Consider the following 14,018-nt stretch of genomic DNA (forward strand, 5'->3'; position numbering starts at 1 on the left):
CCTCTTCATCCCAACTGGTCTCCTTCATGTGCACCGTGCCCCATACTTACTTTTGCCCATATATGGAGATCTCATATATGGGCATGCAAGGTTATGACTAGGTTCTGGACACCGGATCTCCATGTTCCTATATTTTAAACCCATATATATTTTAAACCTATATGTCAATATATGGGCATGCTCATACAGCATAGGCAGCGGAGCGGTTCTGGTGATCTGGATCTCCATATATTGTCCTTAAAGGGGCATTCCACTCATTTTCAACATTTTACTATGTCATTAATATACCTTAGAGCTGTTGTGTGGAAATAATAAAAAAGTCCCCCCATTCTGTGTTTCCTAGAACTGTACGTATGAAAAAAATCACACCTGTGTGAACTGAGTGGTGTAAGGTTTTATATAGCCTGATCAGCTCTGATCTGACGTAATGAAATCACACCCGGATGTGATTTCACAACTGGCTTTTTTTGTGCAGAAAAAATGAGCATGGTTGCTACGGTCATCCAGTTCACCCGGGTGTGATTTAATTACGTCAGAAATTATTTTGAACATAGCAACCATGCTCATTTTTTCTGCACAACAAAGCCAGTTGTAGGAGTGGTTTACACCACTCAAAAAAAATTATTAACATGGTGAAACACATCTTGATGACATCATCAAGATGTGTTTCACCATGTTAATGATTTTTTTCCAGATCTCCTATATTAATGACATAGTAAAATGTTGAAAATGAGTGGAATGCCCCTTTAACTGCTCTGCGGTTACGGACAATTGCCTATCTGAGCGACTCGAAGCTGGGCAACCATACGTGTCAAGGTTGAAGTCGGTTGGTCCCATATATGGGCATGACCAATGACCATAATGGGCATATTATAGTGCTCGGATCTGCGGTTCTGGACAACCGGATCTCCATACAGTATGCCTATATATGGTCGTATTAGTTTACACGTAAAGTACAATATTTTCCTCTGAGATGTGGTGGAGTAGAAGTATATAAACTTTATAATGTCTCAAAATATGGACATACGCATGTAAAGTAAAGGCACCCCAGAATTACACTTGAGCGGGTGAATGACGGAAGATGTCTTGTAGGTTGTTTACCAGGCTGCTCTCGCAACAGAGCGGAGTGAGGCACTGTTATACTGCCAGTAGAAAGAACCTCTACATTGACAAGAACACCAAGGTCATTTGCCAAGGGTTTACAGGGAAACAGGGCACGTTTCATAGTCAGCAGTCTCTGGACTATGGCTCCCTGTTGGTCGGAGGGGTTTCTCCTGGAAAGGGGGGCCAGAGACACCTCGGAAAGCCAGTCTTCAATTCCGTCAAGGAGGCGCGGGAGGGCACGGGGGCAGAAGCCACCGTGATCTACGTTCCACCTCCCTTTGCGGCAGCCGCCATTATGGAGGCTATAGACGCAGAGCTTCCTCTCGTGGTGTGCATCACGGAAGGGATCCCCCAGCAGGACATGGTGCGAGTGAAGCACAGGCTGCTGCGACAGGGCAAGACCCGCCTCGTCGGCCCCAACTGCCCTGGAGTCATCAATCCTGGAGAATGTAAGATCGGCATCATGCCCGGCCACATTCACAAGAAGGGCAGAATTGGCATCGTGTCCAGATCAGGCACCCTCACATACGAAGCAGTGCACCAGACCACACAAGTCGGCCTCGGCCAATCACTTTGCATTGGCATCGGCGGCGATCCGTTCAACGGCACAAACTTTATCGACTGTCTAGAGGTGTTCCTGCAGGATCCAAAGACGGAGGGGATCGTCCTGATCGGAGAAATTGGGGGCGACGCCGAGGAGAAGGCAGCCGAGTACCTCAAACGGCACAACTCGGGAGCCAAGGCCAAGCCTGTGGTGTCTTTCATAGCGGGCCTGACGGCTCCACCGGGTCGTAGGATGGGTCATGCCGGTGCCATCATTGCTGGAGGCAAGGGTGGAGCCCAAGAGAAGATTGCTGCCCTGCAGTCAGCCGGGGTTGTTGTCAGCATGTCACCTGCCCAGCTGGGCAGCACTATATTCAATGAGTTTGAGAAGAGGAAGATGTTGTGAATGGGGAAAGAACTCACCCATCTCACCCCACCCACTCTCTCTCTTGTATGAACTTGTACTTAAACACAAATGTTGTGTTTAAGTACAAGTTCATACAAGAGAGAGAGTTAATGAAGAATATGTAACACTGTATTGTATAATATCCTGCTAAATACCTATTTTAACAAGTGAACTGGTTCCCCCCTTTATGCAACATAGATTTTGTCAACACCTAGAGAAGAGAGGTCATGGTGATATATTTGTGATTTTCAATTTCACCCTCACTGTAAGAAATGTAAGACATTTTCATTGGCCGTCCACCAGAATAAGAAATATTTCTAAAGAAGAAAAAAAACATGCAGTGCATGCTGGCCTGTCCATCAGCTGACGCATAATTATCTCCTACTCACATATCAACCTCGACTGATACTCCATATCTCCTACTCACATATCAACCTCGACTGATGCTCCATATCTCCTACTCACATATCAACACATATCTCCTACTCACAGATCAACCTCGACTGATACTGTGAATTTCTCCCCATTGCTCTACAATCCCCCCTCCCTAGTTTTGCTCTTTTCAGTGTATCTCTACGTTCAAACCGGTCTGCTTTTGTCGTCATATAAATCCTGTGTAGTAAGTCCATCTACAACACCAAAACCTCCTGGCTGAAAATAGCCGGTCTAACGAGCTCCCGATGTGACGCGTTTGTGAGCCTATAGATTGTGTTATTTTCACGTCGTGTTCACCCCAGAATAGGGACGGCGCTAGGGTTCATTAATACGCTGTCATCATCAATGTCTTGCTCATCATGGCCCAGTGCCAAAAATAGAAAGAGCACGCATGCCAGTGTGTGTGTGTGTGTGTGTGGGGGGGGGGGGGGGGGGATTCGATCTGAGTCAGAGTGCCAAGAGAGGCGATCAGGTTAGCAGCAATCATTAGTGGTGGGAAGAAACTAAGTACATGTACTGTACTCAAGTATAGGCTACTGTACTTTTGGGGTACTTTCTTCAGTATTTACAAATGTCAATACTTTGACTTCTACCCCACTACATCTCAGATAAGATACGAAATATGAAAACTTTAGGGTACAAATTTGAGGTACTGTACTTTCTTCAGTATTTACAAATTTCAATACTTCTACCCCACTACATCTCAGGGGCAAATATATGAAAATATGAAATGTGAAAACTAGTAGTTATAGTTACTGTGTGCATTTTGATTATTATTACCAAACTAACGAACCACTTCAGCCCTTTATACAGTATTTCGGTCATTTGAAATGAGCAGATCTACAATGCGTTGAGCTTGTCCATCTGCCATTTTCAAAATGTTAATATATTTTATACATAATACTTTGTTAAATTAGACATTCTGCATAATTACTTTTTGTAGGCCTACTTTAAGTAGGCTACTTTATGCCAATACGTCTGAATACCAGACTTTTACTGGTAACAGAGTACTCTACATTGCAGAATTGACTTAAATACAAAATTGTTGGTATTTTTCTACCACAATGGAAACAATAAAGCCCTCTCAATAAAGTACCTCTATTTTCACAAAAGGTTTTCAGTCAAGTATTCAATCATTAAATCAAACCAAAAACAGCAGATCTACAAGCTCATAACGCATTGCATCACGACAAGCTTGTAGTTAGGCTATTTTTGGCTAGAACATTGAATTCATTCTTAATAATAATAATAATGAATTGCATTTTTATAGCGCTTTTCCAAGTGCTCAAAGCGCTTTACAATGGTTCATTCATTCATACATTGGGAGGTGAAGCGGCGAACAGTCGACGCCAGTGTCCTCACTTCCCACATTCACACACCAATGGTGGCGAGCTTACACCGACCGACTCATTGGAGGCAATGTAGGGTTCAGTGTCTTGCCCAAGGACACTTCGACATGTGGACAGGAGGAGCCGGGATTCGAACCGCCGACCCAGGGATCATTGGACGACCTGCTCTACCTCCTGAGCCACAGCCGCCCGCTCTTAAATGTACTATTTGAATATTCTACAACATAGATGTCTAGCTTCCTACAGAGCCGTGCCATAAGGGTAACCGAACCTCCCATTAGTCTGGCCGATTACTAAAGGTGCGTTCAGACTTGAATTTAAACATTCGCCTCGGTTCGTCCCGTTTGTGCTGCGGCATGTCGCGCCCGTTTGCGGCGCTCGCGCAACTTCTCGTCTTTGCATTGAATTTGTATGTAATCGCGCTGCTCTAACCATCCAAGTCTGAACGCACCTTTACACTATCCCAAATCGTCCGCGGTTAGCACCGCTCCAAAAACTGTGAGTAATATTTCCACCACCGCCCTTACAGTTACCCTGCAAATACGAATAGGCCTGTAGTGGCTAATTTACACCAACAATGGCTGTAAACAAACCAAGCAAAATAAACAAATAATAAATGCATTAAATCATTATATAGAAAAATACTGAATTAGCAAAAATACTTAATAGCTCCCACAAGGCCTACTTGATCTCCTACCATATATGGGAATCATTATGTCAACATTATGTCCAATTAAGAGCACGGCTGTGATGCGCCAACTTTGGATAGTTTTGGGGGTATAAATAAACGTGTCGACGCCACACGGAGTGTCTCTTCTCTCAGTGAAGCCCAGTTCAGTCTTAAGAGCAGGAGGAGTCGTTTGAACCTTTTCAGTTGAAGCATATACACTTGTTTCCATGAACTTTACGAAGAGCTTTGCATTGGCAACAATGCTAAAGTTTGTCCTACTCTGCACACTGCTTGTGGCCAGCACGCTGCTTGTAACCAGCAGTTGGTCAACCCCGATCACAGAGGAAGACGATGTCCTGGTGCTGACGGAAAGTAACTTTGACGAGGCGTTGAAAGCCCATACCGGCCTTCTGGTGGAATTCTATGCCCCGTCGTGCGGCCACTGCAAAGAACTGGCCCCGGAGTATGCAAAGGCGGCCCACATGCTGAAGGCAGAGGGTTCAGAGATCCGCCTGGCTAAGGTAGACGCCACATCGGAGACAGAACTGGCCCAGGAGTATGGGGTCCAGAAGTACCCGACCATCGTGTTCTTTAAGGGAGGAGAAAAGGAGTCACTGAAGGAGTACTCTGGTGTCCGGCAGGCTAATGGCATCGTCAAGTGGCTTAAGAAACGCACAGGCCAAGGTGTTGCCACCCTGGCCGATGTCACGCAGGCAGAGTCTATGATCGCAAACAAGGTGGCAATCATTGGCTTCTTCAAGGACACTGAATCCGAGGATGCTAAGGCCTTCGTTAAAGCAGCAGAAGCCGTAGATGATATTCCATTCGGGATGACCTCTGATGATGCGGTGTACTCAAAGTTCGAGGTGTTCAACGACTCGGTGGTCCTCTTCAAGACGTTTGATGAGGGTCGTAACACCTTTGATGGAGAGCTTACCGAAGACAACCTCCTAGCCTTCATCAAGACCAACCAGCTTCCTCTGGTCACTGAGTTCTCAATGCAGAATGTCACTAAGATCTTCGGTGGGGAATTCAAGTCCCATGTCTTTATGTTCATGTCCAAGGCTGCTACTGACTTTGGGGACAAAATGGACCAATTCAAGAAGGCAGCGGAAGGCTTCAAGGGCAAGATGCTGTTCGTCTTCATGGACACCGACGTGGATGACTATAAGCCCATCATCACGAAGATCTTTGGCCTGAAGAAGGAGCAATGCCCCGCCGTCCGTATCCTCACCCTGGAAGATGAGATGACAGAGTACAAGCCGGAGAACGAGGCCATCACCGCTGACAACATCATGGAATTCTGCACACTCTTCACCAAGGGCAAACTTGAGCCCCACCTCATGAGCGAGGACATCCCCGAAGACTGGGACAAAAACCCTGTCAAGGTCCTGGTGGGCAAGAACTTCAAAGAAGTTGCCTTCAATCCCACCAAGAATGTCTTTGTGGATTTCTATGCACCCTGGTGTGGACACTGCGTACAACTGGCACCCATCTGGGACCAACTGGCAGAGAAGTACAAGGACAGTGAGGACATCATAGTGGCCAAGATTGACTTGACAGTCAATAAAGTGAAGTCAATTAAAGTCCTCGGCTTCCCCACGCTTAAATTCTTCCCAGCAGGAGATGATCGACAGGTCATCGACTACCATGGAGAGAGAACACTGGAGGCCTTCACCAAGTTCCTGGAGAGTGGTGGCAAGGAGGGTGGCGTACCAGCTGAAGAAAGTGGACATGACGAGTTGTAAGGGCAGGCAAAGAAAGGTCAAGGCGTGCCCCACCTTCAGACCCTCTTACCCTGGACACCGACACCTCCTTAACTTCCATGTGGACCTTCCCTTTCCAGTGAACATGCTCTAGGGATGAGACGATATGAAAAGTTCATGTCACAATTATCACGTTAATCAAAATATGCTTACATTTCCTAACTTGTCTTTTTTACCATGCCGAAGATGAGATTTTGTGTTTTCAGTAGGGCTGTCAAAATAACTGAGTTGGCCTGGGCCGTGGCTCAGTGGTCCAGGCACCTTGGTCGGTAATCCAGTCTGGCAGTGTACCGCGGGTTCAACTTCCGATCCTGACGGCCTTTACTGCATGTCACCCTCATCTCTCCCCATTTCCTGTCAGCCTACTGTCTATCCCTCCATAAACAATTGATAAAATAAAGGCGAAAGCCACAAAAAATAACATTAAAAAATAAAAATAAAATAAAACAAAATAACTGAGTTAACTGAGTAAATTAATTAGATAAAAACATGAACACAGTTAATCCATGCTTGGATGACCGACATAGACGACATCGCCAGGGCCCTTCCCCATATACGGGAATGTCAATATATGGCCATATCACGCCTCCATATATGGTCACGCCTCGTGCTCCATATATGGAGCGCTCGCCCAGCAGTCTGCAGTCACCCAGGCGGATGTGTGCACGTATAGGTCGCTTCTCGCCCTCAGGGCGCCTTCATCATCATCATTCATCATTTTTCGACTGCGGTCGAGATCATGGATTTCACAATGAGGTTGACAACAGGACTAGTAAACGTCTCTGTCGGGTGGAAACCTCATATGTCCAAAACGGTTACTTTTCAGGATTCAAAATCAAAAACGGAAAAAGTATCAGGCACGAAGCTCAAAACACGTCGCTTCGTGCCACGTTTCGAGCTTGTGGATCCGCTACTTTTGATGCTTTTCTGTGATGCTGTGGTGTGATCACGTCGTGATTGATTTACGAAAAAACACAAAAAGTTAAAATATGTAGGACATAGGACATTAAAAGTTAAAATATGGACACAAGAGGTTTCTGCCCTGACAGCAACGATAATCAAAAACATGATTTCGTCTGTCTGTCTGTCTGTCTGTCTGTTCTTCTTTTACCCCGTGTGTGTAGTGTGCATACTGGTGGTGTGGGAAATAGGGCAGATATTTCAGGAGCGGTTTGGCTGCAGCAAGCAGAGCACACACTCTACCCCCGCTTTCAGTGTCTGAAGAGAATATACCTGTACTGGCCTAGTTTAAGGAGAAGCAAGGATAAAGAGTCATGCAACCTGTTTACTAGTCCTGTTGTCAACCTCACTGATAGGGGATTCACACTATGGTCCCGGATGCGCACTCGGGACCACTTGGCAGATGTTGAGGTAGCGTGAATGCTGCGTATCGTTCCCGGGACCGGGACCGGGACAGGGTCACCCAACCGTTTCCCGCCGGGACTGCCCCGGGACCGATTGAAGTGCATCCATCTGGATATGGATCGATGCAATGTGAAAGCATTGAATCAAATTGAATGAAGTGTACTCGGGTGCGGAAGAATCAAGGCCAATGTGAATCATGGCCAGCGGGGACCAGGCAACCGTATTCGGGAACAGTTTGAATCAAACGGACTCAGTGTGAATCCCCTGGCCTATGCAATCACATTTCAGGTTGGAATATGGATGGAACATCTACCATCTCTGCTCCTTGACTCCTCTGTACACCGGCCGTCTTCTCTTCATCAATGAATATAGGTCTGAGGTCACGGTCTGTCGAGGTGAAACACCCATAGACTATGGCATAGAGCAGTGCTTCTCCAAGTGGGATCCAGGGACCCTCAGCGTTCGAAATGTACCCTTACTCTGTAGAGAGTTGTACAAATGGAATCAAATGGACCCTGAAAGGTCTGCATCTCTGAGAGTTGTACAAATGGAACCTTACATGTCTGTAACCGATAGTTGTAGAAATGGAACCAAATGGACCCCTTACAGGTCTGTAACTCTGAGAGTTATGGGGGTCCAATTAATTTTTTTAGGGATGTGCGATATTTACTTTTTTGCCGATATCCCGATATTGTCCAAATCCTAATTTATACCGAGATCAACCGATATCAACCAATACCATTGTATGCGGTCGTGGAATTAAACATTATGCCTAATTGTATTGTGATGCCCCGCTGGGTGCGTTCATAAATGTAAGGTTTTCCCAAAAAAAAAGAACATTATCATACATTTGGGACAAATTAAAATGAATTAAAACAGATAGATATTTTTGAATATTACATTTTTATGCAAATATCGGCCGATAATATCGGGAGGCCGATAATATCGGACATCCCTTAAAAAAAAAAAAAGAATAAAGTTGGCCAAGCACCGGCATAGAGAGCCAGAATGTTCAGTATGTGGAATTCAGTCCTGCATTACTCAGTTCTGCCAGGGTGGTTTCTCATGCGGTCTCCACTCGCCACTGCCTACATTCCCAGTTCCACATGCCTACCCCGTTCTTAATACGGCTATTACTGTGCTTTCCTCAGCAAAACCTGCAGCGAAAATAAACCAGCTCAATATGTTGTGAGGCACCATGACGTTAAGATGACTTACTTTGTAGCTCTGTTACTACCAACTGCACTCGTGTCACTATGACTACAAAATATCACAGTCAAATATTGTGATTTCCAAAAACTGTGTGGGCAACATAAGGTCATCATTGTTTTAGGACGGTGACTTACCACAGCTGTTCAAATGTATAGCTCAGATAAAATGTGTTTTCCCTGCTTATATAACGTTACCATTACAGTGAGTGACGATGTTCTGTGTGTTGTTTCTTAGTCATCACATTGTATTGAGTTATTATGGAAAGCACAGGGATATGGTACCTTAGTAACTGTCTTAGACTGATTGAGTCAGTCCCCTTAGTCATAACATAATATAAACATAGCCAAGGTAATGTGATGTACACTGTGCACTGGTGTTAAGGGGTGGATATATTGTGCTATAGGCATATTATAGGAAATAGTGTGAAGAGTATCACTATTCACACTATGGATAAAGGCGCTATATAAATGCACCATTTACTGACAATGTTTACAATAATAATATCAAATTAATTACTTCACATAATATGTAATTAGTGATTATAAATAATATGAATATGCCATATAATATATTGCCAAAGTAATTTGCTTTGTGAGGTCACACATGCCTTGGCATTTGACCACCAATTCGAATCAGTTCGTTCTTGATTCCAACTGGACAAAACTGGACATGTGTTCCAAATTCAAAGAAATTCCTTCAAGTGTTCCTGAGATCTCACATTCACGAGAATGCGATGGACGGACAGACGGACGAATCAATGTGGATATTAGACTTCCACAATCCACAGATAAACATCTTGAACTACAAGCTCACAACGCCTCACATCGTGAGCCGTTGTGAGCTTGTAGATCGGCCATTGTCAGTCATTAAATTCAGAAATGTGCAGATACTCTTTATAGTAGGGTTGTCCTGATCCGATCACATGATTGGAAATCTGGACCGATCACATTATTTTCAAATGATCGGAATTGGAATGGGAGCAAAAAGGAAAAAAAAATATCAGGACATCCCTACTATACACTTTGGTTTGTTCAATGTTGAGTGAGAAATCTGGGGACCCCCCAAAATAATTTGGGAACCCCAGTTTCCAAATTCAGGTATAGGGTATATTATAGCCTACCTGATCTACAGTATGACGTCGTACGTGTATGACTCCAAATCTGGACAAGGTTTTTAGCCTGATCAGAGCCCCATTACCAGCAACCTTCACGAAATAGTAGCTCCATATCCAACCAAAACAAATGGTTGTTATACAATTCCAACCTCTACTTTCCTCAGTTTCCTGACCTTTCGTCTCCTACAATAACCAGGTCAAAGGTGCAGTCACGTTTGGCATTAGTCCTCAAGGGGTAGACAGATAGAGTTAAGCAATGACTCTGCCATCTTGCCTGCCAAGCTGGACTCTGCTCAGAGCCCCTCAAGTCTGTCCAAAACCATCAGTCACCACATTCTTAGGGATGGAAGATACATTTTACACAATCGAGTAAAGATTGATTCTCGCTGGCGCGCGTCTTACAAATATTTCCCTTTCGGCGAAGGAGGTTTGTGTTATCGGTGGGGGAGGAGGTTCTGTCCAGATGTGGCTCTAAGAAGTGTGAGCGCAAATCCTGGAGCTGTTCCTGACATTGTCTGTGTTTGTACACTGCCCAATAATAGTGTATTTATGCTCCCTCTCTTTGTGTATGGAAAGTCATTTCTCGTTTCCAGCTGGGCAGATGTTGTAGTAGTGGATGTTTCTATTTTGAAGTTTGTTGTTATTACTCCGTTCTGTCCTCTCCTGGCCTGTACATATCAGCTATAATTATAGTGACTAAAAAGGTATATAGCGCCTTTCTCCAAAGCGCTTTGCAAAGTGCATTACTGTGTTCGTCTGTACATTGTGTCTGTACGTGTGTTTTGTGTGAGTGTGTGTGCACAGTCTGCACACACGCACACAAAACACACGTGCGTGTGTGTGTGCGCGCGTGTGTGTGTGTGTGTGTGTGATGCAGGCCAGGGCGTTGCTGAAAATGAGCAGCTACCATGGGTAAATAATTATAAAAAATTATAAATAATAAAATAAAGTGTGACAATTACTATAGTCTGGTTGCCCTAGGGCAACCACACTAATAATAATAATAGAATAGAAGAAGAATATAAATGACAGACATGCAAACACTGACTGATGGTGGAGGAAACCATGCAAGGCACCACACACACACAAACAGCTAGGACGAGCCAACCTACAAGAAAATAGCAGATGTACAAGCTCACAACACGTTGCATTGGCCTATCTGAAATAGTATGAAAATAAGGCTTTATATTACACATCCAGCCTGCACTTCTTTCTTTACCCTGATTTAAGGTGCCATTGAATGGCCCAGTTAATTTGTTACCTGCACGCTTACAACGAACATAAGGGTGTGAGGAGTACTCAGTGTCAAACATAAATATACGTTTCGGCCTATAAAAAGTAAAGGTAAGAAAATCTGAGATTTTAGTCAATCTTTCACTCTTTTTTCCCCCATTTGCAGGACTCATCCATCTTTCACTAATGTATAGTGTATTTGATGCAAGTCTGTCTACAGTCTAACAGATGAGCATATTCATTTAAAATCCTGTCTTAATTAATCTTGGTAGATACTGAAAGGAGAGGTACTACTGAGAGGCTCAACCGAGGAAGGGAGCAGAGAACCAGGATTGGCAGTCTCCCCGCCCTAACCAGGGGTGAATTGGATGGCGAAGCCGGGACCCCACCCCCCAGTTCTAAAAGGATTTTGGTTGGTGTTGATCAATTGACCCATTCAAAAAATCATCTGTGTCATTTTATAGTTTGGCTATTGAAAAATAGCAGATAGCTCATAGCACGCCACTTGCCTCAGGTCATAATGATTTAATGGGTTTTGCGTTCATAATGACAGGGCTACTTGGCGACACCTAGCGACACTGTCTATATATGCAGCAGACCAGTGTTGATTTTGACAGAAAATCTTGATTTTATTTAATTTAGTTTTAGTCACATTTTAGTCACATTAGTCTAGTTTTTATTTGTTGACGAAATTGTCAATATATTTAGTCATAGTGATAGCTTAGTTTTCATTTAGTTTCCATTTAGTTTATGTCAGTGAAAAAATTTACCAAAAAAATGGTCATAGTATTAGTCGACGAAATCAACACTGCGATACAGTCTATACATGCATGCAGCAGACTGCAGACCAGAACTCTAATGGTGCGTTCACATGGGCAGATGAAACGATGCAAAGACGTGTTGTGAGTTGATTTGGTGCATCATTCCGTCTTTGCAACGTCATGTCGCTGGCTTCCATTGACAATGAATGCTAGACTGCATCGTTTAATCTGCCCGTGTGAACGCAACATACAGTATGTCTTGGTCCATCAATTTCAGTGTGATGATGTCACCCTGTCAATCAACCAACAACCAATAAATAAAAAAATATCATGGCATGGACGTCCATCCGGGCCATGGTATTGTTGTGACTACAGATTCCATTACACAGAGCCCCGACTTCATTGCCAGGCAGAAACAGCATACATTTGGGGAAAGTGAAAACTCAGCTTTGTCAGTCCCAATGGTCAATGTCCATGTGCAATTGGGCAACCCATTGAGGAGAAAATGGATGTAGGCAGGCATATGTTTTCTCTTAACTTAATGTATTTTTCTTAGTAACACCACTCCTATTTATCTTATGCTGCTTAAACATATACAACAATTTGATAGGCCTACAAATCTTTCATGTTAAAATGTTTCAGAAGATGTTTCAGTATAAAGGGGAGGGGGGGCTTATGGGCCAAGGTGCCGTCCCCAACTTCTAAAAATAGCATAACTACTGCATATAGCCTGTAAGGGCTTCCAGATTTTCTGAAATAATGTTTTCTCTCATCCACATACCGTATAGTCCTAGTATTATGACTATAATACAAGACATAGACTCAAGCAAGCAAGCAAGCACGCACGCACGCACGCACACACGCACGCACGCACACACGCACACACACACACTTTTCTTCACTTGTATAACATGTATTTTGCCACTATAACAAACGATTGAAACAATTACGAGGCAAGAGAGACGTATACAGGCATAGAGATGAACACTGAGGTAAACAGACTTGCAGTGAGTTGAGTGTTGCTTTCAGTAAAAGGAGGACAAAGTGGACTGTCAACTGCGGCAATCACCTGCAGATGTGGCACAGTAAACCTAATCCATACTGTATGTAGGCCTGGCCTATGTCAAACAATTATTGATGTGCGTGTGCACGCGCGTGTGTGTGTGTATCCGTGCGTGTGTGCAGCTGCACTGAAGACTAGCAACCATGTGGATTTAGAAAAAAGCACTGACATATTGAATCTCCTCAGCATTGCCCTTTTCGTCAAAGTGAATTATGAAGAGCGTGACATAGCCCAAAAATAGATAAGGTCATGCATGCTGATTTATCTGCAGACTGCGTAGGTGGGAAGGAGATGTTCAGAGCTTGACATGTCTTACATCTGATATAGGCTCCTCTGTTGGTACTTGTACTTTCTGGTGGATTTCCAACAATAATATTCACTCAGAAATCCCACTATCCCAGTGAGTGTGATGATGATGATGATGATGATGAATGAGCTGTGGTGTTTTGTTGACACAAAAGTTAAACAAAAGTGAAAAGCAAAAAATAAAATGAACAAGCTTGCAGTGCGGCACAAAGTTAAGAGCATGAGCTATTGTTGAATAGCCAACACTGAAATCGAAGATGACACAGATGCTTTCCCGGTTTTAAATGTGTTTTAAGATGGCTATTTAATGGTAAAAAATCATAAAAAGGTTAACAAATATGCATGTTAAAAAATGTGCTGTGTTAGCCTACACCCTACATCATCCACATGCACTGAACAGCACTTTGAGTATATTTGATTCTATTTTTCAATAATCTACGCAAGGCATGGAATGTTTACATGTACAGTATTCTATGTAGGCCTGCATGTTAAGTAGAGCGCAGGTTCATCCATCCATCCATCTTCAACCGCCTATCGGTAGTCGGTTCGCGGGGGCAAAAGCTCCACCAGAGAACTCCAGACTTCCCTCTTCAGAGCAACATTAGTAACTTCATCCTGGAGGATCGCGAGGCGGTCCCGGCAGATATTGGAGATACAAACCCTCCAACTCATGCTTGGTCTGCCCTGGGGT

General features: G+C 43.9%; 3 protein-coding genes across 3 annotated transcripts in view; 2 read left to right on the plus strand and 1 right to left on the minus strand.

Moving 5' to 3' along the window:
• The window catches only part of LOC306939917 (uncharacterized protein), a 43,477-nt gene that overhangs the window by 14,933 nt on the left and 14,526 nt on the right, over positions 1–14,018 (minus strand). The window lies entirely within an intron of this gene.
• LOC306939179 (succinate--CoA ligase [ADP/GDP-forming] subunit alpha, mitochondrial-like) lies at positions 1,082–2,053 on the plus strand (the record flags this gene model as incomplete). Its single annotated transcript, XM_079523708.1, has 1 exon — positions 1,082–2,053. One exon carries the CDS (start codon positions 1,082–1,084, stop codon positions 2,051–2,053), a length of 972 nt encoding a protein of 323 aa, XP_079379834.1.
• LOC306939404 (protein disulfide-isomerase-like) lies at positions 4,768–6,255 on the plus strand (the record flags this gene model as incomplete). Its single annotated transcript, XM_079523993.1, has 1 exon — positions 4,768–6,255. One exon carries the CDS (start codon positions 4,768–4,770, stop codon positions 6,253–6,255), a length of 1,488 nt encoding a protein of 495 aa, XP_079380119.1.

Source organism: Electrona antarctica (genome assembly GCF_951216825.1).
Source record: "Electrona antarctica genome assembly, chromosome: 16".
In the NCBI taxonomy this organism is placed as follows: domain Eukaryota; kingdom Metazoa; phylum Chordata; class Actinopteri; order Myctophiformes; family Myctophidae; genus Electrona; species Electrona antarctica.